The following is a 25,563-nucleotide window of genomic DNA, read 5'->3' on the forward strand; positions in this document are numbered from 1 at the left end:
CCCCGCCCCGCTATATAGCGCCCGCTGACGGGCGGCCGCGCGCGCCGTCACGTGCGCGCCGCCGCCTCTCCCATTGGCTGCGGCGGCGCGGGGCCGGCCGCTGATTGGGCCGCGCCCGCGGCCCGGAGGGTCCGTCCCGCCCCCGCCGGCGGGCGCAGGCCGGGGTTGTTTGGGTGCCGGGCGGGCCCGGCCCGCACCTGCCCCGCGCCCGCCGCCCCCCGAGCGCCCCCGGCAGCACCGCGGGGCCCGGCCCGAGCCCCGCCCGCCGCCGCCGCCTCCGCCGCGGGGCTGTCACCCGGCCCCGGCGGGCGGTGGCCGGGCCTGGTCCGCCGGCCCCCGAGTTCCCCGCCCGGGTTATCCCCGGGCGTTCTGGGCCACTGGGAAACTGGGTCACGGCGCGGCCCCGCCGGCAGCACGGGCTGAGCCGGGCAATAGCGCGAGGCCACTTCGTGTTCGCGCTTAGAGGCACCTCAAAGGTGTCGGAGAGCGGCTCCAGCGCCTTTAACGAGCGCTGCGGGCTCCTGGAAAAGCTCGGGATTGTCCCCTCTGGAGCCGCAGGACAGCCCTCTCCAAATCACATTGCCCTGAGCCACACGGAGCATCGAGGAGATTTCCCACTTGTGTTTGTTTCCTTTCCATTCCTTAGCGCAGTGACAACAACCGTGGCCGTTTGTATGGCAGGACAGAATAAAACACTTCAAAGCACGTTCTCGGTACCACCTGATGATGAATGAACTGCACTGCCTTGCTAGTTTCAGTGGTTTCAAACTGACAGACCTCAAAGCTGCTCCCACAACCCGTCTGCATCCTTTCCCTGTGCTACAACAGGGAAACAAGACACTAGGGTGTCTCTGGAATTGCAGTAACTTTGTTTCTGTCAAGTGTTTTCACAGGCAACCCAGGGCTGAGCACTGGGGAGAAGTCAATGTCCGTGTTGCGTTTTCTCTTCTCTTCCAGGTTTCTTCGTCTTTTTTTCTCCGCTTTTTTCAGTTACCGACCTTTTATTCTTTTCTGAGTACATTTTGAGAGGGGGAGACCAAAGCCCTGGGCACCCTCCTTGGAGGGGAGTTTGTACTGCGTGACTCCTTGCTCCCTTCTGACCCACGATCCTGTACCGCGGGACAGGTTCTCATTCTCGAGCACTGCATGGCTGTTCTCTCTCTGTGCTTTGCTGCTGTTAAAATGCTTTAAATAACGACTGCAGCAACCACTGCTGGTTCTGGATTCCTGTGCTTTAGCCCCAGCACCCTGGGACAGGGCACATTCACCCGGGCAGCTGCAGGTGATGGGTGAAGGGAGGGAGCCGCAGTGGCAATGCAGTTCCTGCCCTTTGCTGGAGTCAAGTCAGAGTTTTTCAGCTCATGATGTCGTTAGCAGGGACATGGAGGGGTGGGTCAGAAGGCCCTTGTGGGCATTCTTGACACGGATTTCTGTAGCATTCCCCCTCAAGGGCTGGATGAATGCATAAATGGAAAATGAAAACGAAATGAGGAAACAAATGACAGTTACATGGAACTCATCCAAAAGGAAGCAATTTGGAAAGAAAAAGAAAAAAAAAAAAAGCTTGACATGCTGCTTTAATGGTGACCCAGGCTCATATCACTGTCACACAGCTGCTATTGATGTGGATGAAGAGGTTCCCACCTCCCTGTCATGAGTGTGAAGGAGATAAGTCGTATCTGCTGTCCATTCTGCCCACAATCACCGTTGTAGTAACTTCTCCAGTTCCCAGACAGCTTCCTATCTGCCTCCTCGAGGACTGTCTTTCATTTCTTGAGTAGTTTAGTTATACTCCTGATACACAGTTGATGCCGTTGTTAAAATATGTATTCTGGTGCTTGCTGGGGTGAGAGTGGGCTTCTGACTGAAAAACAAATGGTATCTTTGATCCTATTAATGAAAAATAAAAATGAATCTCTAAGTGTTTTTGAGGGTGATATGGGCTTTACAAGGTATCTGTGCAGCTATGGAACCCATTTTAAGATTAGCAGAAATACTATAGAAGTCCTCAAATATGAAATGTTAGGGTCTGGAAAAGGGAACAGGGTTTTGGCACAGTGTATAGGCACAGCCACATGCCAATCTCCAGGTGCCTCCTTCTGTCCCCACATCAGAGGTGATCTTCAAATGTTTGAGTCACTTGAATATTTTGAGGCTCGTCCTAATTATTTTGCTCTCATTCTCAAAACACTCGGTCCTGCTCAGTAGGATGAACATCGCCATTACTAAATTAGAACCGTGTTTCACTAAATCTATGGAAAACATCATTTCCCATTGGGAAGTGAACTGCTGGAGCAGCCGTGGAGAACAAGTTCCCCAGGCAAGGGCACTGCAGCCGAGGCCGTTGTGCCGTGGCTGTTCCTCCAAGCTGGAGCTGGGCCCTGCAGGACCCTGTCAGTGGTGATGGGGCTGGGGGCAGGAGGTGGGGGTTGACCCAGTTTTCGGCCTTTCAGCTATTTTACTGTACTGTCATCAATTCTGTGTTACATTTTGCCACTTAGAATTTAGCCAAGTCAAAATGAAAAAGCGATGGAGATCTGTTGGGGCATCTAAAGGAGAGGCAATGCCGGTACTCCCTTGTGCTTCCCTCAATTATCCTCGAGTCTTTCTGGCAGTTCCCATCCTGGAGAAAGGCTCTGACAAGACAGGGGAAGGAGGAAGGAAGACTTCCCATGAGTTTTGGTCAGATCCAATGTGCTGATCCAGACAGGCGAGACCCGGGGCAGATGGGTCTCATTTCTCTTTATACCACAAAGACCAGCAAGTGAAGAAGTGGAGGCTTAAAGGATACATGTCTTTTTTTTCCCCTACTGTGTCATCTTTATTGAGAAATAAAGAGAAACCCAGAGTGTTAATCTGAACCTCCTCTCTTCCACCACCCCAATGTGCAGCACTGTGCTGCTCAGACCAGCTAAGTTATCTTCTTATCCTTCCCCATTGCTGTTCTCTTCCTTCCCTTGGGAGACTGAGATGTGCCTATTGTCAAGTTCATTCAGGCACAACTGTAAAGAAATTATTTAAGAAAATAGTTTGGAAAAAGTTAATTTGGGTCAAGGAGGGATTAAGTGAGGAAATTGTTTCTTCACATCCTTCTGCTAAGAAGTAAGCAAGGGAAGAGATTGAAAATAAACCTTGTTGAGCCCATTTTTGGAGTTATTTTGTATCTGCTCTGTCCTTTTGGTAGCTGTCATTGCTTAAATCCATCTAACTTGATGGGGAAGGAAGGAGATTCAGCTTGAGAGCAAATTCAAAGTGAAAAGATTTGGCCAGTGACATGATGAAAGGGATAAGTGTAGGTAGAATGGGATTAAATAGAAGTATTCTTGGTATTGAACACATGGCTCAGAGGCCTTTACTCTTGGCAGCCTTATTTGAGGCCAAATTTGTATCCCTTCTACATGAAAAAGGAAGGATAAAATTAATATAAAAATCAATGTGGAACTGAGTGAGATAGAAATTGTTTGATAGAATTGATAGACACTTATGAAGCCTCACTGCAAAACATCAGGAGCAGCATCAGGGAGCAGCTGTGGCAGGAGAGACCTGGATTTGGAGGAGCTGGTCTGAAGGAGCCATCCTGGGGCTGCAGCTCTGCTCAGGACAGACCTGGCTGCACATTCCCTGGTCCCTGTGCAGGGAGAGGCCCTGACAAACAGCTCTGGGTTGTTGCATTCCTGCTCCCCTGTGCGTATCGTTTCCTGTAAAAGTGCAATTCCCTGGGCCTTCCGAAGTATTCCATTTACTGCCGTGAGTGTGTTCTGTGTGCAGCACAGGACAGTGGTTGGTTCTGCAGTGTGGCACAGCCACGCTCTGTTATGCAAAGCCAGTTGCCCTCACCACGCTGAGAGTGAGGGAGCAGCTCGAATTCTCTCACTTGGGGGAGTAAACACAAGAGGGAAATCAAGGCACAAGACCAAAACCGAGTAAGAAGTACGTAAAAGAGCCAGAAACAGGGTCTGCTAACTCTGTGCATTATTTGTTTTTTAGGGTATGCTGCCAGTATTAATAACAAAAGGATTGGCTCCGTTTCCACAGTGGGGCTATGAAATATGCATGCCTGTGTTGCTGCAATCAGGGAGCGCTGTCCTCCGAGGAGGAGCGCTGCAGGTTAGCACTCTGACAGGGTCCCCGTGGCTGCCTGCTGCTTCGGTGCCTGTCACCTTCTGTAGTCATCAAGTGGATAAAGAATTTTTGTCATGCTGCTTCATGAATGAAGCCTGTGCTCCTAAAGAGCATAAGAATTAGCTCTGAAGTGTGCATTAGCACAAAGCCGAGGATGTTGAAAATCATAAAAACTAAAATACACATGCACTCCATTTTCCCTTTCCCTTATCCTGACTCTGAGTGGAGACGGAGTCTGGGTTTAGTTTGTCATGGGTTTTTTTTTTTTCACCCTGGCTGCCGCTAAAATGCTTGGGACTCTGGAGAGCTACCAGCCCTTTGCTTTTAGCATCATTCAAAAATCTTCCATTTAGAGACCATTCTGATATCTTGGTGGTTTTTTTCTTCGTCGTCTTTTTTTAACTACTAAGGAAATTTGCATGAAAATGGAATCATTGTTTCTGAAGAGTTCCATCTGCTCCTGCTGCTTATTCTGGAGCTGAAGTCATAATCCTCCGTTTGTGAAATTTCCCATTGAAGAGATTTTTGGCTTGTTATAGTTTCAGCACAAAATTTCAGAACAGAGGAAATATAGATGCTTCACCTAGGGAAAAAAAAAAACCTTAAAAATAAAAACCTTGGAGATGACATCAGAACTGCCAGTATATCTGCAGTCAATACACTGTAATTCCATAGGGACTGAGGGAGTAGGAAATAGGACAGTACATGAGGTGTGTGGGGCTTGGGGTGGGAAAATGCATTTCCTCACAGCTTTGGCTGGAGATAATGAAGGAATTGTAATCTTCTGGGTGGCTCAATAAATAGGATTCCTTTTGGTGGAAGTGAAAGGGCAGGAATGGTTCAGGGCAACAGGAATGCTCAGAGCAGCCAGAAACGAGCAAAAAGAGCTTTGGCCAGACTGGAACTGCCAGGCTTCTCCCAGTGGGGATCCATGGGGTGGGTATTCATGTAGCAACTCTCAAAACCCTGTATCTACTTCCGAGGAATATCCTGAGGACGAGAACAGGATTTTTGTTGTTGTTCTAATTCCTGCTTTTCCTGTGTTTGCTCACATTTGTGTGCAATGCCGTGCCTGTGTGTGCCTGCGTGTAAAGGCTGGGCACATCCAGCCGGAGCAGTAGGGAACAGAGAATCCCGTGGGCTGGGAGGTGCCACTTGTCCTGCTCGGACCTCTGTCGCTATGCAGAAATGCTGCGGGAAACTGGGTCAGGGCGAGCGGCACTGGCAGCGGCTGGGCTGGGATGAGATGGGATAATGGGATGGGATGGGATAATGGGATGGGATGGGAAGGGATGGGATAATGGGATGGACAGGGATGGCGTGCGGGGCTCCCTTCGCCTGCTCCCAAAGATATTCCAGGAGAATTCGTGACCTCCTTTTGCATCCTCTTTTATGGGATTGTTTCCCGCACCGCGTGCGGTGTTGGTGAAGAACATTGCATATGTATGAAGCGGGCTGTGCTTACAGTAGGCAGTACACAGTTGTGCTCGGGAAGGGCAGTTCATCTGCAGCGTTTGGCATTTTCTCTGTTAGTTAGATCGCGGCGTGCACGTGTGGCCCTGCGTGCAGCGCCTGTGCTCGGCAGCTGCCCCGTTAACCCTTCGGGCTCTCCTCCATCACTGCGGGCTGAGTTCACACATCCCTCCTGCGTTCTCTCCTTCCCCATGGGATGCCCAGGCATTCCTCCTTCTCCTGAGCAGTGCCACGTGCACGCAGCTCTGGAGCTCCAGCAGGGGCTGGGTCAGAGAATCGTGGAACAGCTTGGGTTGGAATGGACCTCAATGGTCATGAATCCAGCCCCATTGCTGGGGGCAGGGATGCCACTCACCAGACACGGCCAAGGGGTCAACAGGCCCCATCCCACCCTGCCTGGTCCCCCGGCCAGACCCTCACTGAGCTGCCCCTGCACATCCCTCCCTGGCTTGCTCTCACTTCTCCTTGTCTGTTGTCCGCTGAACTGTCCCCTTTTGTAAAATCTCTTAGTGTACTATCCCTTCATAGGAATTGACTCCTGGAGATGTCAGTCCACAGCTCTGTCTGCAGCTCAGGCACAACCGTTAGCAGCTATTGAACTTTATATACAAATCAGAGGTATAATTTACCTCTTTAAGGACAAAGGGTGGCTGATACCAACACACCAGCTTCGAGTGCAGCAGTGCTCTGTGAGCTCCACAGGAAATGCACTTAGCTAAACACAGTTGTAATTACGTGCAGTTTCCAACCTCTGTTTTCTTGCTGTTCTGTACCACAGTACTGCTCAAGTACCAGGGGTTTAGGAAAGCCTGGCCATCCACACCTCATCCCAATCAGTCTTGCTCCCTTGTTGCCAGCTGCTTTATCTCCTCCATCTTCTCTCTTATCTGTCCCTGGCCTTCGGAGCCTTTTAAAGAGATAATTTTGGTCTGCTGGTCAGGTCAAACCTGGTCTCTTGTGCAGGTGAGGCTCTGCTCAGACCCTCCTGCTCTGCCTGAAGGTCAGCTTTTCATGCAGGGCCTCCCATGGAATCCACAGCTTTTACCATCAGACTCCTCTGTGCTGCAGTGCCTTCCAGAGGCTGGTCTGGAGCTGGGGACAAGACACGGGGAAGGCACCAAGCTCCCGGCTCGAGGCAGAGCTCTTGCACTGACAGGCACGACCCTGACATCCCAAAGATTCATTAGTTGGACACAGATTGCAATCGTAGATATTGGCAGAGGATAATGGACAGTGTTCTGTGGGATATTGAATGCTTTCAGAGGAGAAGCTAGCTTTATCTTCAAGGATAAAGAAATACTGGAAAATTTGTATCTACATACTGTTCTGAAAAATGTAACCTCACTTCTTCAAGGGGAAGAGCCTATGCTAAAGTTTGGTATCACTTCAAGTACCTTCGATTCTGAGGAGGAGCCCTTTTCACTTGTCTGACAACTGCAGGAAAACAGGAATTTTTCAGATCTGTCAGATCAGTTTGTCTGTGTTTTGTGCTGCAGGTGAGGCTGTGTCACAGGCTGGTCTGGGGCTTTGCTGTCTGCCCTCCAGAGCTGCCCACAGAACTGTGTGTGAGCTGCAGTAGCATGTACACGTCCTTCCAAACATAGCTGTGTGTGTTACTGCAGCATACAACTCCTTTGTTTTTCCTCTTTAAAATAATTTCATGCTTTATTTCAGTGTGCAGAAACACAGAGACTCACATGTATGACCCGAGCACAAATTCTGCACAGCTACAGCAAAGTTCCAAATGAGACTAGAAATTACATGTAGCTCTGTGATTTAATTTTCTCTGACATATTGAGTCTATGTTTTAGCCTACAGAACTCCACAGCTGTGCCCTAATTCTCTTTTCCTTGTGATCTCAACATCGCTGCCTTTTAAGGCATTGCTATTCTTGGATCTCAGCAGGACACCATGTTAGACTGTCACCCTGCTCGCTGCATTGCCAGTGCAGAAAGCAGCTTCTCCCTGGACCTGCAGAGAATATGTGCAAGCAAACTTTGGAGCAATTTAGTGGGTGGATGAGACTAGATCAGAGTGCTTTATATCCTATCCTAGCGTGTACTGAGGTGAGGGTGTATGGTTCCTCTGTGATTGCTGTCTCAGGCCATGAGGAAAATGTTTATGTTTAGTTATAAATAACAAGCAATAATGTAATTAGTCTTTGGCAAGACTCACACAGGAAAAGCTGGATGTCTTCTGCTTTAAAGAAGAGGGTCGCTGCCCTGTGGGTATTTATGTTCTGTTCTGTTAAGTGACATTCATGTCTCTAGAACTCGTAAGTCTAATTCCTGATTTAACCAAATACTGAGTGTGTATAACCCCGGTGTGGCCCTTATCTAACATCTTACATTTAATCCTGTAGACGAAGTGCAAGTGCAGTTTGCTAAATTTGGGGTAGGAACTCGCTCAGATTTGGGCTGTTCTGACACACGATGTGGCACCTCACGGTGAGATCCGTGGATCTGAGCATCCAGGGTGTATCCTGTGAGTAGCAGGGGCTGTTTTCAGGAGTATGCTGCAGAGTCATCACAACACAGCACAAAGAGCCCCATAGTTTTGCTGATAAGATGCCTGGTGGTGAGCACTGGGAGTTTTCTATTTGCCTTCTTTTCAAGATGTATGATAAAAACCCTAATACAGATTTTAATTTTTAACTTCTAAAAAACCGCGTGGGATTATCTTGGGTGAGCAACACGAACATATCATGCCATTGGAATGTCAAAAATTCAATGCAGAAATCCAGGCGCTGTTGTTGGGGCAGATCATTTTAATTTCAAATCCGAATCTTGCATGTTTGCTCTCAAACCCTCTCACATTTCTTGCGGCACCTCGCGTTGTGGAGGATCCCTCTGGCTAAACCCGCTGTGCTGGGGAGGATTTATGGCCAGAGAGGCTGCAGAGAGCAGGCCAGCTCTGTCTGTCTGTCTGTCTGTGTCTGTCTGTCCTGGTTTGGTTTGGTTTGTTAATCTGCCATTTTCGCATTCCCAAAGCCAGGAAAAGCAGGGCAGCCCTGGGGCTTCCTGGAGTTCCAGTGTTTCTCTGGAGCTGCACTGGGAGCTGTGGTTCCCGCAGAGAGCAGCTCAGGACAGGCTTAATGAGGGGAAATCAACCCCCCTAATTCGGGGGCAGTCACGGGGAGAGGTGGATTCCTCGGGCAGGCAATTTAGAGGCGTCTGTTAAGGACTAATCACGGTCCTAACACGAGCACGAGGTTCCTGCACAAGGAATTCAGGCCCTGACTTCCACCAGGGCTGGCTGGGAAGAGATGCTGCTCTGTGCCCCTGTGCAGAGGAGCTCGGAGCCTCTTCACTCACATGGAATTTGGGAATCTCTGTGGCCTTGGTTCCAAGTCTGGTGTCTGTTTCTTTTGGTCCCCTAAATCCTCACTGTTTCAGCAATTCCTGTGGGCGTGACCCGCTCCTGCTGTTGGAAACCTTCACTGAAAAACCTTTCCATCGGTGTTCTCCAGCACAGCATCATCTCACACTCCTGCTTTTCCAGCACACTGCTCTGGTCGTGCAGCCATGGGCCCCTTCTCTGCTCTCATGCCTTAATGAGGCCGAGGTTTGTGGTCAGGGCTGCTGACAGGAAAGAGAAAGGGGAAAATAAAAATGAGCATAGGGAAGTGTTGTGGGAAGAGCTTTCCACAGCATTCATGGGATTTAATGTCCTGAGGACACAGTCAGAGGAATTCAAAGGAATAAAATCTCTATGACAAATCGTAGAATTGTCGCATTGCATTTAATGTATTTTAATTGACTCTGGTTTTGTCCCCCGTTGGTTTTATAGTGCTGTCATCTGGAAGACAAAATGTGGAGCTGTGCTTTCCCAGCAGAGCTGTGCCTGTGTCTGCACTGGTTGGATCTAGAAGGCCAGACTTGATGTGAGCTGGATAATTACCCTGTAAATACACCAGAGCAAATGCAGATTTGAGGAATCTCTTGAAATGTGATTAAAATATTGCTAGATACCAATTAAGTGAGCATGAGGCTGGATCATGTGCAAAATAGCTTGTAGAGATGTAGTTAGACTGTATTGTGAGACATACATACGTTGGGATCAACTTGATTTCCAAAAAATTAGTTACACCATGTGGAAAAGTTCTTGACTCCAAAGCAGACACTTGGCACAGAGCAGATCCTCTGCTGCTTCAGCTGGGGAAGTAGCTGGTAATTAGAGGCTCATCTTCTGTGAATCACCACAAAAGAAAATGAGGGCACAGTTTCTGAATGGGCTTGATGAAAACAGAGGAATATTGGGATTAGAGACTCATGGTTTCTTCTCGGGGCTTGAAGAAGAGTGTGATTTGTCATGGGTTGCATTGTTGGTGCACCCTGCCTGATCCTCTTCCTGTCTGCTCAATTTGTCTGGAGATTGTTTGGGTTCTCTTGTGCAGGGTGACCACTTTTCTGTTTCTCCTGCTTTCCTCCCCGTTTGTGAAATTAAGGGAAATTCCTTAGTACACAGAAAACTCTGTTTGTCTTTGAGCAGCTTCCTTATGTAGAATGGTTTTATGACTATAGAAATTTCATCCTGAAAATGTGCTGCAGTCCTGGGGGCTCATGTTGTGAGCAGCCAGTTGTAGCTGTTACCACTGTGCAGTAGCTTTCCTCAAGTACATTATCATATTACCATAGATTTAAATATTTGATTTACAAAATGTCGCTGCCTGATCCTCCAGCAGTATCATATAAGACACATCACAATAGATACCGAGTGTAAAGATTGTTTTAAATGGCTTTAATACAGACAGAGGTCAGAAAAGGCAAGATAACAGCAGAAGAGGCTATGTCAAAAAGTAATTAGAGCAGGACAAATGGATTGTGCAGGCATGTCGAAGGCTGTTATTTCTGTAGGCAGTGAGTAGGAAAGGTGTTAATGTAATGTGACAGATCTGGAGCAAAAATGAGGGTGCAGGGAAAACAAATAGGAGCTGACCAATGGAATGGTTTAAATTATGAGGTTTGCTTTAACATAATTTGATTACACATGAAAGAAATGTTTAGTGTAGTTTCTTTGAAAACCTAATTGTCTTAAATACTGCATGTTCGATTCAGTCTTTATACCCAAAGCAGCAGCCCCTGTGCTGGGGCAGCCTCTCTCCCTGTCAGGAATAGGCATGGGAATACTTTGCCCTGTGTGGCTTCAGAAATGAGAGGAGGATGGAAGATTTTTTTTTCCCCTAGTGTTTGTCTAATAAAATTGGCTCTTTGCAGTCACGTACATCTTAATTTGGAACCTCGTGCTAACTGGGGTGGGTGGTATCTGGGCCTGGGAGCTGCTGGTACAGGTGATGTATAAATCATCCCGTTTATCAGAAGGAAAGGATGAGGATCAGGTTTAGCAGGAGGAAGGCAGGGAGGGAACGTGCATTTGTTCAGGATTCAGCTCTTGCCCCATTCAGAATTGGAACCAATACTAGTAGGAGGGGGGAGCAGTGCAGAAATGCCCCATATTTCCAGGCTGCTCCAAAGGACTGAGCAGGATGCAAAGAACTTCCCCAGCACCATTCTGCTCTGCAGTGTTGTGCTGAAATCACACAAAAACCTGCTGTACACACAAAGATTTGCCCTTGCAGCCAGGACAACCTGTGTAGCTCATGGGGACATTTTCGTCACATTTGCAGCAGCAGCAACTTAAAATGATGAAATTTTTCTAGAGAAGCCCCCTCTGCAGCTTTGAGCTGAGCACTTCAAGTTATGGCTGGACAGTGGAAGAGGATGCAGAGCTCATGACAAATTATGGGCCCTTATCACCCCCAAAACAGGGCCAGGTGTGTCACTGTGCCACTCTCCCATGCTGGTTGCCTTTCCTTGCTGCTTTGAGGCCCTCTAGAAAGGAAGCTGAATTTACAAAAGGATTTTTTGAGTATGGGGATTTCTCTTGTGCTGTTGTCCTCAGTTGCCCCTGCCTTTCTATTTTCCATAGATTTTGACATTTCACAATTTGGTTTAGCTTGAATTAATCTTAAGAATTGTTGTTTGTAGATGGTTCTAGATGGTAAATCACTCAGTCTCCAAGCTGAGCTGTTGTCATGAGGTTCTAACAGAAGCTGGGAGTTCAGGTGATTTTTTTTTTTCAGTGGAATATGCTGTTTTCTGCATGGATGTGTTCTTGGCTGGTTACTTGGGTACAAAGGGGAAGTCTGAGGATTTGTCAGGGTATACCACATAGTTCCTCCATAAATTTGTTCCCGTTTTGATAAATTTTGGAAGAAAATTTCAGGTCAGCTTTTCCTTTTCTTATAAAAAAGGAAAATAGGATTACAGACTTCAGCAAGTTAAATTGAATACTTAAAAGATGACTGGGGGCGGAAAGGGGCATTTTAAATAGCTACTCCTACGGACAGAAGAGTTAATTGCAGGAAGATTAAAACCGTTCCCGGGGTATCCAGCCTCTCTCCCGATGTGTCCAATCTCCCTGTGTGTACCCAGCCCCTCTCCCGGTATTCCCAGCCCCTCTCCCGGTATTCCCAGCCCCGTCCCCGCCGTGCCGTGTCCCCGGTCGGGTGCTGCCCTCTCCCGTCCAGCTCCGGCCGCACGGACCCGCGGGGACCCTCCCGAGTCCCCCGAGCCACAGGAGCCCTGCAGCTCAGCACGTGTTAAACCGCCTGTAAAGCCCGTGGGTGCGGATAAATCGATGTTTTCTCCCTCCCGACGCAATCCAAGCGTTTCTCTGTGCCCGGGGATGCTCGGCTGTGCTCGGCATCGCGGCCACATCCCACACAGGTCTCTCTCTCTCTCGGTGCCACCTCCCTGTCCCTCTGCCGAGTCCCACTGGTGTGTAAGAGGCATGGAGCAGCCGGGATGTTCCCAAACAGGACTTTCCCCAACACCTAATTATCCAAAGAAACTCCAAAGCCACTGCAGTCCCAGCAACGTGTTGGCTGAAGTTGTAATTCAGGAAGTTTTTTCGTTTTGCCATCTGAACTGAAATTTGAGGAAATGTCCTCACTGTTTGTTTGTTTTTCCCTGAGCATTCAAAAAAATTGCTGCTCACGACCAAGCTGGAACTTGGAAATACTGTTCAGAATTATGATAACTACAGTTATAATAACAAACTTGGTCTGTTGTTGCTATTATTAAAAACACCAGCAACTGCAGCAGGCTGGTATAGCTGTGTGATTGCAGTTTGTGTAACTCTGGCATAAAGTAATATTTTGGCTTTTCAGTTTATCATTTTAATGCACCGAATTTTCCCACCTCTTCAAATCTGGGAGATACTCTCTGCCTCCCGTTCCTGCATCCTGCTAAACATGCCCAGGTTTGGATGCAGAGATTTGGGCTCCTTTGTGTCCCTGCTGGCTGATGGGTGCGCTGGTTCCGTAGGGAGGACAGAGCCCCACTGCTGCATCTGCTGCGGGCTCTGGGCCTGAGTATGGAGCCCTGGGACAAACAGGAGGAGGTGCAAGGGCCAGACCTCGCCCTGGGCCCGCTGCTGCCCCAGCCATGCGGTGCTCGGGGCTCTGTGAGGCTCTCACTGGTGACAGGGACCCAGGCCAAAGACTCCCCGTGTTGTCCAGTGTGACCCGATGCTGTGTGACCTCATTTGGTTACTGGGAGTTACAGGAGAGGCACTCTCAGAATGGATGGAGCCATCCCATAGGAAGGGAATGGAGCTCGATTGCCTCCTCATAGAAATGTAAAGCTTCTCCCTTTGCAATTCCCCTTTCTTGTACTTTCCCACTAAGGCAGTAAAACCATATACTTCCCATGCCTACAGTCCCATTTGTTTTCCTTTTTTCCTCTGAAGGCGACCTCTGAGGAGCCCTTAACCTCCCCCCTGCCTTTTCCTCTGTTACACAGAGCTCTCTCTGCTGTTTGTCACCCACCAAGCGAGCTGCAATGAAACGCTTCATGGAACCACTCGCTTGACTGTGATGGCAAATTCAGTAGCCAGGCGAATAAAAATATAAATAAACAGATAAAACCAGAAATTGATAGAAGGATTCAATTTACACAACGACCTAACAAACTCGTAAGGAGAAAATTGCTTAATTTTATGTGCACCGAGTGACCACCTTCACTAGAATTATTAGCACCACACTCCTGGTGTGTTTAACACCAGGCAGGAGAGGAATTACCCAATCTGTTGTTAAACCATTATCACAGAACAGCTCAGACATTAGGTGGATGTTTATTATCATTCCTTGCAGTTCCTTCCATAGCTCGTCTATGCAATTTTATATTAATTTTTAATTTTTTTTCTCTGAAATAGCTGCATACATAGTGAGTGGAATAGATCTTTTGGGGAAAGCACATGCTGTGTTTACCTCCAACCAGTTCTCTCCCTGCAAAGAAGTAACATCCACAGTACCGAGGGTGTTGAGATGTGTTAATGTGAACTTTCATCATTTATTCAGCTACATTTGCAAACCAGACTGGTTCTGGTCTCGTTCTCCAAGTTCCTGCCCTGCCGACCCACACGGGCTCAGCACAGCGGAGCTGCTGCCAGCAGCACCATTGTTGTAAAATGAAAACTAAGCCAGGAGTCGGGTGTTTCCTTAGGATCTGTTTGTTGCTTGATATCAAATCCCCTTCGGTGCTGTCGTTTGGTCCGTGGCCAGCTCAGTGGTGTGGGGGCAGCCCCGGGTTTGTCGCCGAGATGTGCTGGGTTTTGTTATCCCCAGCCCAGACTTTGTTCCTGCCACAAAGGGGCTGATGGCTCAAACTGCGGGGACACAACAGAGCCCCGATTGTCATGAAAATGGGCAAAGCCTCGCTGCAGCACAGGGAATTATGAAACTGTGCCGTGGGTGGGAGAGCAGGAGCTCAAGGAAGGGCTGCCCCTGTCCTGGGGCCACGCAGCTCTGCCAGCCCTGCTCTGCCCAAATTTGGGGTTTCCAGCTAAGTTTTTGGGATTGTTTGTGGCAAGCGATGGTATTGGCAGGGAGTGTCCTGGGAGAGCTGTGCCTGGCCCTGTTCAACCCGTTTTGCTACTGGCTCATGACACCACTTTGTCTCCATATTTCTGAGAAAGTCACATCTTTTGAGAATTCCTTCTCTTTGGAATGGTGATCTCATGGCACATGACCAGGGAGCACCCGGGGAGAGAGGCAGTCCCTCCTCTTCTTCCTGTGCCTGTCCCTTATGGCTTTAACATCAGGACAATAAATCCCTTGCAGGCAGCAGTGCCACTTGCCCACTTTTTGGCAATGCTTTTGGTTTTTACTGTTATGAACTGGTGTCAGTATAAAATCATAGATGTTGGTTACAGTAGCATCAGGTTCTTCTGTCTGCAGCGGGAATTGGCTGATACAGGCCAAAATAAGAACCTGCTACTTTATTTTTCTTTTGCTCAGACTTGCTGAATGGCTTTTTGGGTCAGACAAGAGAATTTATTTTTCCTGTCTCTTTGCCTGTCCTTTGCCCATTCCCAGTTGGCCTGTGATTTTACAGAATAGTTTTGGATCTCTGCAATTATTTTCTGCCCTTAAGGGTCTGTTATGGAGAAACTGACATGTGAGTTTTGAATAATTTGGAAGATTTGGGTTGTTTGGGCAAATATCATTTTCCCCAGCCAGGCTTTGTCTGTGATTGTAGTTTCAGAATTAGGAGGGGGGTTTGTTTTGGGTGGGTTTTTTTTTTTTTTGGTGTGTCTATGTTTTGGGTCTGAACAGCAGTTGTAGGAGCAACTTTGTGTTATCTCGAGATTAAGTTGCTTCGTTTCAGCCTGCTGTGTCCACACCACACTGCGGCTTTACAAAATAAGCACTCTGCATTCTGGTCACACTTCTCCGAGGGGTGCCGGGAGCCAGCGAAGGGCTCGCATGGGATGAAGAATGTGGAGCTCTGGGAGCAGCACAATTGCAAACAGCTGTGTCAATAGCGCAGCCAGGCCTGCCTTACCTTGGCCGTGCGCTGCGAGGGCGGCACCGGCTCCTCACCCAGCCTGGCTTTGGTGAAAAGGAGAGCTCAGACCCACGAGGGTCTCACGGGCTGACACAGAACTGCACAGATTTACTGCATCAGCAAAACAGTGCAGGGTGGGCTTGCGAGAGTTGGCTCCTGCAAGTGCACCTGCTGTGCAGAAATGCTGGGTTAAAAACAGGATTATGAGTAGAGAGAATCATGGAAGGGTTGGGGTTGGTGGCCAGATCCCCTCCCAGGCAGGGTCAGCTGGAGCAGGGGGCCTGGGCTGCCAGGGGGACACCACTGAGCTCTGCTTTGCCTGCTCACGAGGTTACTTGCATTTGCTGGATGTCACCAGAAAGCAATAAAATTTCAGGCTTGGGATGGAGTGAAATATGACCTCTTTTGTTGCCTCTGTGCCTTGTTTATTCTAAGACAGCCATTTCTCAGAGCGCTGTTGGGTGCTGCAGTCCTCGGGATGAGGAACAGAAGCAAACTGTGGCTTTTGAGCAGAGCCAGCTTTGCAACATCCAGACATCTGGAGGACAGGTTGGATTGGGCATCAGCAGAAATGTTCTTGAGCCTTCCCTTAAATGCTGTGGTGTGGTGTGGTGAGGATTGGTTTGGGTTGGTCAAACACAGCTGAGCACCAGGACAGTTTATTGGGCACTAAGGATACATGAGCTGCACTGTAGCCCAGGCTGAGTTCATCCCAGAGGGAGGATGAAGGGGAAGAAGAGCTTCATGAAAATATTTTCTGGTGCAGACACACATGGCTGTGTCTGATGAAGAGCTCACCATGATCTGTGCTGGCAGTGGTGCCTGTTTTGAGGTGGGCAGCTAAATCAGTCATGGATTTATTGTGTTCCATTTTAGCTCCAGCATCTCACTTGTGCAGACCCCTGCAAGGAGAGCTCCAGTCCCCTGGCCCATTGTGACCACCACCTGAATTCCCAGTCCATGTTCACAGTGCTCTGCCAGGTGTGGGCATGGGAAGGGCTCTGGCCTGAGCATTGTGAGCTGTGCCATTGGCTGGTGCTGCCTTGTCTGTACTGCTTTTCACGGGTGATTAAAACTGAGCATAAGATTTTGGCCAATACTTGTTATCAGTTGAAAGAAAAAATTTTCATAGAGTCATAAAATCTCAGAATGATTTGGGTTGGAAATGACCTTAAAGCTCATCTTGTTCCACACCCTGCTGTGAGCAGTGACACCTTGCACTGGACCAGGTGGCTCCAAGCCCTGTTCAACCTCACCTTAAACACGTCCAGGGGGCAGCCACAACTTTTATTTTCATACTGGGGATCCTTGGATTTTGTTGATGTGTGTGTTGGTGGTACCTGTTTCACACCACAGTGAGCAACTCTCTCAACTTCCCTGGTGGAAGGACTTGCAAAGTGGTGGCCAGTGGTGATGGCTGGTGGCCAATGGCCACTGGTTGGTGGTGATGGCTCATGGCAACTGCCCAGGCCATGGCTCACGGCAGGGATCAGGCGGTCTGTCAGTCAGGCAGTTGGTCTGTCAGTCGTTCGCTTGGTCAGTCGGTCTGTCAGTCATTCTCAGCCGGTGGCTCAGGCTCTCGGTCTGTCAGTCTGTCCGTCGGTCTCAGCCAGTGACTCACGCTGTCTGTGGGTCTGTCGGTCGCTCTATCTGTCGCTCTATCGCTCTGTCGCTCTGTCTGTCGCTCTGTCTATCTGTCGCTCTGTCTGTCGCTCTGTCGCTCGCTCAGTGCCCGTGCCGGGCCCGGCCCCCCCGCGGGCCGGTGCGGCGGGGGCGGCGCTGACATCACAGTGTCGTTAGCATAGGGCGGCCCGCGGCGGCGGCGATGGCCGAGCCGGGCTGCCCGCCCGCCGCCGCCATGAGGCGGCCCTAGGAGCCGGCCGGGGATGAAGCGGGACTCGACCTGCATGGAAGGTGAGCGGGGCCGGGCCTTTGTCCGGGCGGTGCCGCCGGAGGCTGCGGGGGCCCGGGGCCGCCGCCCCCTCCCGCCGATACCGGGCCGGGGCCGCCCCATCCCGGCGTGCTGGGCTCGGACCGCGGGGTGCGGGACCGCGGCCAGAAGGAGCCGTGCGGTTTTTTCCCCTTTTCTTGCCTTTTCACGGCTCCCGGGGCTCGGGGGCCGGGCAGCGCAGCCCCGAGCTGAGAGCAGGATTATGCAATTAAAAAAAAAAAAAAAAAAAAAAAAAAGGGCATTAGTTTGTTTTGTGGCTTAATTTGTTTATATTTTAAACTTCCTAATCCCTCCGACCATCTGGAGGAGCTTTTTTTAGTATCGTTAATTATGGATAGTATCGGGGTCACGGAGGCGCTCGGTAGCGCCCGCCCGCCCTCCCGGGACCGGCGCTGTCCCCCCCGGTATTTGCAGCCTTTTTTCCCCTCTGTGCCTGAGGACAGCGGTAAAGCTCACCTTCAGAGTAAGGATGAAATATTTCAGGAGAGAACATTGCGTGTTTGGTAACGCACATTGGAGAAGTCCCCGTTTCAGTTGTGCCCAGGCCCTGCTCCCGCAGCCCGGACTGCTGGGGGTGGGGTTAGTTTGAGATTTTCTTAATTCAGCATCGTTCTCAGTGGTTGCACATCTAGACAGCTTCAGCAGGGCCAAGAGAATAGGTTTTAGGGCAGGTAGGTCAGGTCTTCATCTTACCGCTTTGTAATGCATCAATTGAAAAAACCAAACCAGTCTAACCCAGTGTTAATTCAGAGCGTGCGGCCGCGCCGGAGCGAGGGCCGGGACCGCGCACGGAGCTTTATTTTACTAAAATTGGATCAGCGAAAGTTGATGCCTTGCGAGAGCGACTCAACTCGGAGTCGGTCCGTGAGCGTGGGCAGCGCGGCCGAGCCCCTCGTGCCTGTCCCCAGCTGCGGTCCCGGCCATCGGGCACATTTTGGTGTGCGGGCTTTTGTTCCGAACTCTTTGTGCAACAACTGGCCGGAGTGAAGGATCCGTCCTCTCCCCGTCCCGCACAATGGAGCGGGGCGAGGGTCCCGCAGCGCCCCGTGTCCCCGGGCAGCCCCCGGCACGGGGGGTCCGTGGGGTCCGTGGGGCCGGGGCTCCCCTGCCCGGGAGAAGTTGCATTTCACAGATGAGTTTTTGATATGCAAATAGAGATGTGTCCCAGGCAGAGAGGAAGGGTGATGGGTTTCATCAGCTGCACGCTCTTGATTTATACCGAGCCGAAAAGGAGCAGCTGATGATTTCTGGGGGTTTTTTAATGGTTGTTTGGTTTTTTTGTTTTTTTTTTTTTTTATTTAACTCTGCTTGGGCAGAAACAGAATCAGGGTGGAATAAGACCGTGAGTTTGGGATTTCATTAGTGGAAAGGGAGAGAGGAGTGAGATGCACTGGCCATTCCTCTAGTGCAGCATTTCTCCTCTTTCCAGTACTCACGTACTGCTTTTAAAAATGAGATTCTATGAGTAGACCATCTTATTACAGTACAGAGAATAAGGTTGCAGGCTGCCTCTTTCTTTCCCCTCCTCTATTTTTTTTTTTTTCTTACAGGAGGCTTGTCCATTTAAATTAACCTTTCTCCCAGCTGGGCACACAAATGTTTTTGTTTTAGTTCACAGAGGGTTAATTCTATTCAGCTCTCCCCATGGCCGGCCTGATCCGGGGCAGCACAATCTGCTCTTTGAGCCGGGCTGGCCAGGCAGGACGCGGAGCGCTCGCCCGCCTCCAGCGTGGGGCTGGGACCCCCATCTGCGGGGTCGATGGCGAGCAGGAGCGGGACGCCCCGGCCCTTTGTGCGCCCGGCCACGGGCTCTGCCGTCCCGAGCAGAAAATTTAATCCCTGTGTTCATCGATTATAAGTTAAAAAAAAAAAAAAAAAAAAAGCCCCTGAAGCAAAGGCGCCTGATTTGGGGGTGGGCTTGTTTGGACAATGCAGCGCTCCGCAGCGAGGGCAGAGTTCCTCCAGTTCTGGGGCTTGAGTTTCACAGGATGGTTTTCTCGAAACTAAAAATTGACAATGAAAAACATCGTTAGGAAAAATAAAGGGGGAAAGAAACCCCAAGGCGTTTGTTTGTGTTCGAGGCATCACCAGAGGCGAGAGGAGAGTGAGATGCGGTTGGGATTTAAGTAACACATGTGTGAGATCTCCCCCTCCGCCCCCCTCCCCAAACAGCTGGTATTTAGCAGCTTGAGATTTAAACCCAGTTAAAGGGTGCTGCAGGGGGCTGCGATAGGGTCAGTTAATCAAGAAGCAAATAACTAGCACACAGCTGAAAAGATGTTAAATATATTAGTGAATTGCAGTGCTGAGTGTTGCTTGTAATTTTTTTCAGCTGTGAAAGATCTCCTTAGCCGTAAATTCACGTTCTGTTGTATAAATGGGAAGTTTTGCCAGCAGCAGCTTTCTGTGTTCTCCCTCTTGCTTTCCAGCCAGGCCAAAGCCCGGGGTTTGGGTGAGGGGCTGTGCCTTCCCTTTTGGCCTTTCTTTTGGAAATAAAGTCTTTGTTTCTGTTCCATCGTAAAGCACTAATACGGAAAGCCCCACAAGCCGGCTGCACCAACACACCACCAGGTTTCCAAGGTAAATCTCTCAGGGATCTGTAGTTGCTGCAGAGTTTTCAGTCGGGTCCCCAGGGCTGGGTGTGGGGACCTGCAGATGCAGGCAGCTCCTGGTCCCCTCCCGGAATGTGGCAGTGCCACTCCCCCACTGGACTGGCACAGGTGGGAGCAGTGACAGGGATGTGCTGGCTGTGTGTCCCATGCTTTATTTACTGTGTGTTTTAGAATCTCATTCACATTCCGCAGTGCTTTCTCTTCGGGTCTTTGCTATGTGTTTCAGCAGGATTGTAAGGTATTTCCTTTTGGAAATCCATAGGAATTTTCTTTAAAAAATTATCAAGACTGCTCATTTTGCTGAGGGGAAAAGTCAGTTTCTTGAAAAATTAAATGTATTAGTTTTGCTGTTTAGCGTATAAAACATAGATGAGGAGAGATTTTTCCTCTTTTTTTACCCCATATATTCTGTGATTCTTGTGTAACATCGTCATATTCTTGGAGAATTTACATTGTATGTGGTATGAAACCTACCATGACCTCTGAAAACAATACATCCTTTAATGTGGCTTCGGGGAGGGGCTAGCGAGGGAGTAGCCATAAAAATCTTCAGGGTTCAAGATGAGGTTGAGATTTTTGTGAGTGCTTTTGTCGTAGCAGCAACTGTTTGATTTAGTGGCCCCTGCTACAATGGATTGGGAGAACAAAGCCAGAATATCCCGTGTATGAGTTTGTTAAATGTAAGCCCCGTCAGGAAAACTGGGCAGGGGGGCAGGGGGAAGCTTCCTCAGCTCTCTCTCCGAAATAAAACAGGTATTTGAAAAAATTTCTTATCAACTGCTTTGTGTCCTAATCTGTGTTGTCTTGTGTAGCATTTGAAACCAGAGGAATCAGTGAGTTGAAAGGGGACAGAGACAGGGAGGAGGGAGGGCTTATTCACTTAAAAATTGCTATTCTTATTGTGTGTTTTGGTGTTCTAGTGAAATTTCAAAGCTAAGGGAGCTCAGAGCACCCTCAGTGCAAAACTGCTTTAGATTTACCATTTCTGTGAAGTTCACTGTGGTTCTGCCCCATCTCTCCCACCCTTCACCCACACCAGGCACTGCATTACTGGGGTGAAAACTGGCAAAGGTCAGGAGCAGCAAACCCGTGGGTACAGGGCAGCAAGGTGGGCCTGGCTGTGGTCCCTGCAGGATTTTTTAAAAGATCTAAACCTGTAAGACTTTCTGTAGGGAGATTTGTGATCTCCCAGTTTTGTTTGTGCCAGGTTTGTGGGGAGCACAGACACCTCTGTGGTCCCTGGGGTTTGTGTCTTTGTTTACGGGGTGTGCTGCTGCTCGACAGCCAATTTTAATCTGGAAACCCAAGGAGTAGTTTCTGCTGGAAGTGTTTGCAGTTCCTGTGGCCAGGGGCCATTCACACCATCTCCCCTTCGACTGGGGAGATGGGGACGGCTGGGGAAGGATTCTGATTCCTCCTGGGGAGATGGGGACGGCAGGGGAAGGATTCTGGTTCCTTCTCCCTTTAATCATCCGGGCTTCCCACACTGGCTGGGTGACTGCCCTATTCTTCCCACAACAAAAAAAGCTGTGCCTGGAAATGAGCCCTCATTGACATGGTCAGCCAGGGCTGTGGGGTGAGGAGGGAGCCCCGGGGGCTGTGCTGGACACCCAGGGTGTCCTGTCCTGCCTCTGGCCATGTGTGGTACCCGGTGGTGATTCCTGCCCAGCGCAGGCATTGCTGCTGACCCCGGGATCCCCCACACCCGGGATTTATGGCACTGCTGTGCGAGCAGGGGGAGGGCCAGGGGTGAAGCTGAGCCTGAGCTAAACCCTGCAGATAGAGGACTCCTCTGTCCTGGCTAATCCCCGGCCCCCTCCCCGTGTTTATCAGATTGCTGAAGGTGGAGATTATGCCCTTGGTGACTACAAAGTCATGTTTAGCTGCCTCCCTTCAGAGATGCTCAGATAGCCCCACTCCTGATCTGTACCCACATTCCTTTGGGTTCAGCACATACCTGAGGTGGTCTATCATGTAAAACTGGGAATGTTTTGGTGCGGATCAGGAACGTTTCTTGTCTTAAAGTTTGTGTTTCCTTTGTTCATCCCTTTATTTTAGTGTTCTGTAACAGTGAAATTTGCAGAACAGTGCAAATGTGCATGCTGTGCATAGCAAACCTTTTAGAGATTAACACAGATTGGTTCTGGTTTCTACTGGGTTTAAGCTCTGGAGAAAGCTGCTTGTGAGTAGGAGCAGCTGGTTTAGATTTTTACTTGGCTTGTGTAACTGAAAACTGGTTTAATTTCTGGTCCCAGTACATTTGGCTCATTCATTTCCCTTGCCTTCACATGTGTTGCAGTAGTAAGAAGCTACACCCTGGTTTGTCAGCTTGCTTGGGCTTTACTGAGGCTGGAGAAGACTGCACTGTGACTCTTGCCTCCTGCTGCTCCAAAAATCCATCCTGTAGATAAACAGCTTTGTGTCAGAAAACTCCCTGGTCAAATCTAAACGAGGAAAGTCAGGCTTGGTGTTGTTGTGCTGAAGCGAGTTTGACTCAGCTCAGCTTCACAAGCCAGTGCCATCCAAAGGCTGGGGGCGTTTTTCAAGGTCTGTGTCCAAACAGGAGCGGGGGGTGTGGGTTTGTGCAGCTGCGTCTGAGCTCCCAGAGTGGATGGTGGGCACGGGGGCTCTGTGCCCTGCTCTGTGCCCAGTGCCACCTCCTGGGTCCTGCCTGGGCCCCGTGGGCAATGCCACTGTCCTGCCATCAGGCCAAGGAACAGCAGAAACAGCCTGGTTTAACCTGCATCCCTAGGAGGGGTTGGTGGAGTGGTTCCTTTCCCTTCTCGGTGCCTGCCTCAGCCAGGGTGATCTGGGTAATGCCTGTTTGACATTTGGGAAAGCAACCCCGTGGAGAATACTGGCATACTGCAGGTTTGTGTGTCCCTGAATATATTTGAATAGCTCCCACCTTTGCAGTGCAGGTCTCTTTGCAGCTGTTGGGATTTTAATGGGTTAAAACACGAGGTGGGGGCTGGAGGCAGCTTGGCCTGGTGTGCAAGGGGTTAAACTGCTGAGCTGTGAAACATCTGCTACAGGAAGAGCTGCTGGTGCAACTTACTGGCATTATTTTAGGCACAGCTGACTTGGTTGAATTGGGGTTTAGGCCTCTGTGCAGATTCTGGCTTAAATACCTGGGACTCTTCACCATCATTTATTTTTCCTTTCTGTTTGACATCCCTGTCTGGAGATCTCACCAGGCTGAGTATCATCTCTGCTCTCTCTCTCAGGCAGTGTTAGAGTCTTAAAATACTGAATTTAATGTGACAGCTCCTGTTGTGGAAAGCCCTGCAATTTACATTTTTAGTCATCCAAAGGTTTGGAAAAGGATCAGTAAAGTAACATCACTGTGGCTTTAGCTGTACCCTGGTTTCTGTAATGATGTTCTCTTGGTGGCTGGTGCAGTGAGGCTTTTGAAGCCTGGAGGTGTCCCATGGAGTGTGTGAGATGTGACAGGATTTCATTGTCGCTGGTGTCTGCCAGGTTTCTGTATTTGCACACCCTGCTCTGTGCAGTTGAGGTGGGACATTTTAGACCCCCTTTTTTCCCCATTGGGAAAAATGGAGTTTTTTCCAGAGTTTGTTTCTCTCTGCTGAGAACAGCAGGAAGGTCAGTGGAGGCTGCTCAGGGCCGTGCCTGGCAGTGGGGAAGGGGAGGATGGAGCCGCCCCTGCAGTGCTGTGGGATGGATCCTCACGGGCTGCCCCTCAGTGACCCCGACCCGACAGAACCCCAGGCCCTGCTCACAGCCTTTCCCCCCCTCTTGCCTTGCAGATGAGCGGGTGGATCAGCGAACCTGCCTGATCTGCGGGGACAGGGCCACGGGGCTGCACTATGGCATCATCTCCTGCGAGGGCTGCAAGGGCTTCTTCAAGAGGAGCATCTGCAACAAGCGCGTGTACCGCTGCAGCCGCGACAAGAACTGCGTCATGTCCCGCAAGCAGCGCAACCGCTGCCAGTACTGCCGGCTGCTCAAGTGCCTGCAGATGGGCATGAACCGCAAAGGTAACGGGCACGGGGGGCACACACGGACACACACACAGCACTGCTGGGTGAGTGGGGGCTGCCCCTCCCTCACCTGCCGTCCTGGACCGCAGTTCTGGAAACTCCCGGCAAAACGAAACAAAGCAAAATCGTGCGTGGGTTGAAAGCGAGGCACGGATTTTGATTTCTGAGATAACCTCGTTCCTGTGTGGAGGAACGATCTGTGTGAGTTGAAAGCACATATAAATATTTTGAGAGTATTTTGTGTTTACAATGAGGAAAGTGGTCACTGTTTCTGTGCTTCAATCTGCTAACGAGGCAAAAATCAAAGCATTTGAACAGGATTTTAGAATCCCTAGAAAATTCCAAAATTCCTGTTTGCTGTTGTGGGGACTTAGACCAGCAGCTGCTGCCCATGAGTGAGGTGTGAGGGTTTTCACTGACCACGTGCTCTGGTTGAAAAGTTGTGGTCTGGGTAAGGGACGGGCACTCTTTATCCCCACGAGTGCAGAGGTGATGGAAGGCTCTGGTACCATCTTCGGGATAGACAGTGTGAAGTAACTCAGAAATTGGTGGTAAAGAACAGGCTATAGTTGATTTCAGTGTCACATCTCCACTCCTCACTCCAGTCTTTTGTGTGTTTAACCTCTGGAATTGATGCTACCCGTTAAAAGCTGGGATTCCTTGGTTTGGTGGCACAAGCAGGAGCTGGCTGTGCTCCCCTGGCCATGAGGCAGTTTGCCAAACCCCAGTGTCACCACATGGTTTTAGATGTGGCTGTTGGTGGCCTCTGGGCCATTGCTCATGTGAAAGCCGCCTGTCAGAGGCACTGAAACTTCCATAAATCCACTGCAAATCCCCCAGGATCTTTCTTAGAAGGCACATCAGGGCCGAGATTGGGAGAGCTGGGATCAGCCCTGGGGGGTCAGGGGTGTGCTGTGGGTCTGGGGGTGGCTCAGGGATCCTTCACTTGGGGGTCAGGTGTGTGCTGGTTTTGGGGGATGCTCAGATCCCTCACCTGGGGGTCAGGTGTGTGCTGGTTTTGGGGGATGCTCAGATCCCTCACCTGGGGGTGGCTCTCACCTGCGGGGGCACAGCGCCACCTGGTGGTCGCTCGCCTGCCTTCCCTGATCCCTTTCCTTTTCCTCTTCATTTTCTCCTCCCCTTTTTCTTCCGTCTCCAAACACCTGCGTGAATTTCCCTCACCACTGTTCTTTCTGCCAAGGCCAGGGAGGCCACGGGCAGCCCTGAGGCTCCTCGGTGTTGGCTTCTGGAGCTTTCTCTTCCAGCTCTGGTGCCCAAGTTACAGTATTGTTGGGTTGGAAAATCAAAATCCCTTCAATATTAGGTCTAAATACAATCATTTTTAAATTAAGATGAGATGCAGAGCTTGGCATTGGAAAACCAGTGTTGAGGGCAGTGGCTGTCATGCAGCCCAGGGCCAGGATGATATTCCAGAGACTCCATCTGTATTTGGGAATCATTTGGGTCTCTTGAGGCCTTTTTGATGGACCACCAGCAAAAACATTCCTACATTTTGTTGCAGGTGTAAGCTATTGTCTGCTAAAATTATG

The 25,563-nt window shown here is 49.8% G+C and overlaps 1 protein-coding gene across 3 annotated transcripts in view; it reads left to right on the forward strand.

Annotated features, from left to right (window-relative positions):
• Positions 1-25,563, forward strand: part of NR6A1 (nuclear receptor subfamily 6 group A member 1) — a 72,307-nt gene that overhangs the window by 30,324 nt on the left and 16,420 nt on the right. For 2 of the 3 annotated variants that reach the window (XM_088177622.1, XM_088177623.1), the window contains exon 3: positions 23,780-24,010. In XM_088177622.1, the coding sequence (XP_088033748.1) occupies positions 23,780-24,010 (231 nt within the window). Of the gene's footprint in view, positions 1-17,261; positions 17,361-23,779; positions 24,011-25,563 lie in introns of those variants that run through there. The other variant, XM_088177624.1, reaches the window with a different exon arrangement.

Source organism: Sturnus vulgaris, chromosome 22 (assembly GCF_052056855.1).
Source record: "Sturnus vulgaris isolate bStuVul1 chromosome 22, bStuVul1.hap1, whole genome shotgun sequence".
Lineage (NCBI taxonomy): Eukaryota > Metazoa > Chordata > Aves > Passeriformes > Sturnidae > Sturnus > Sturnus vulgaris.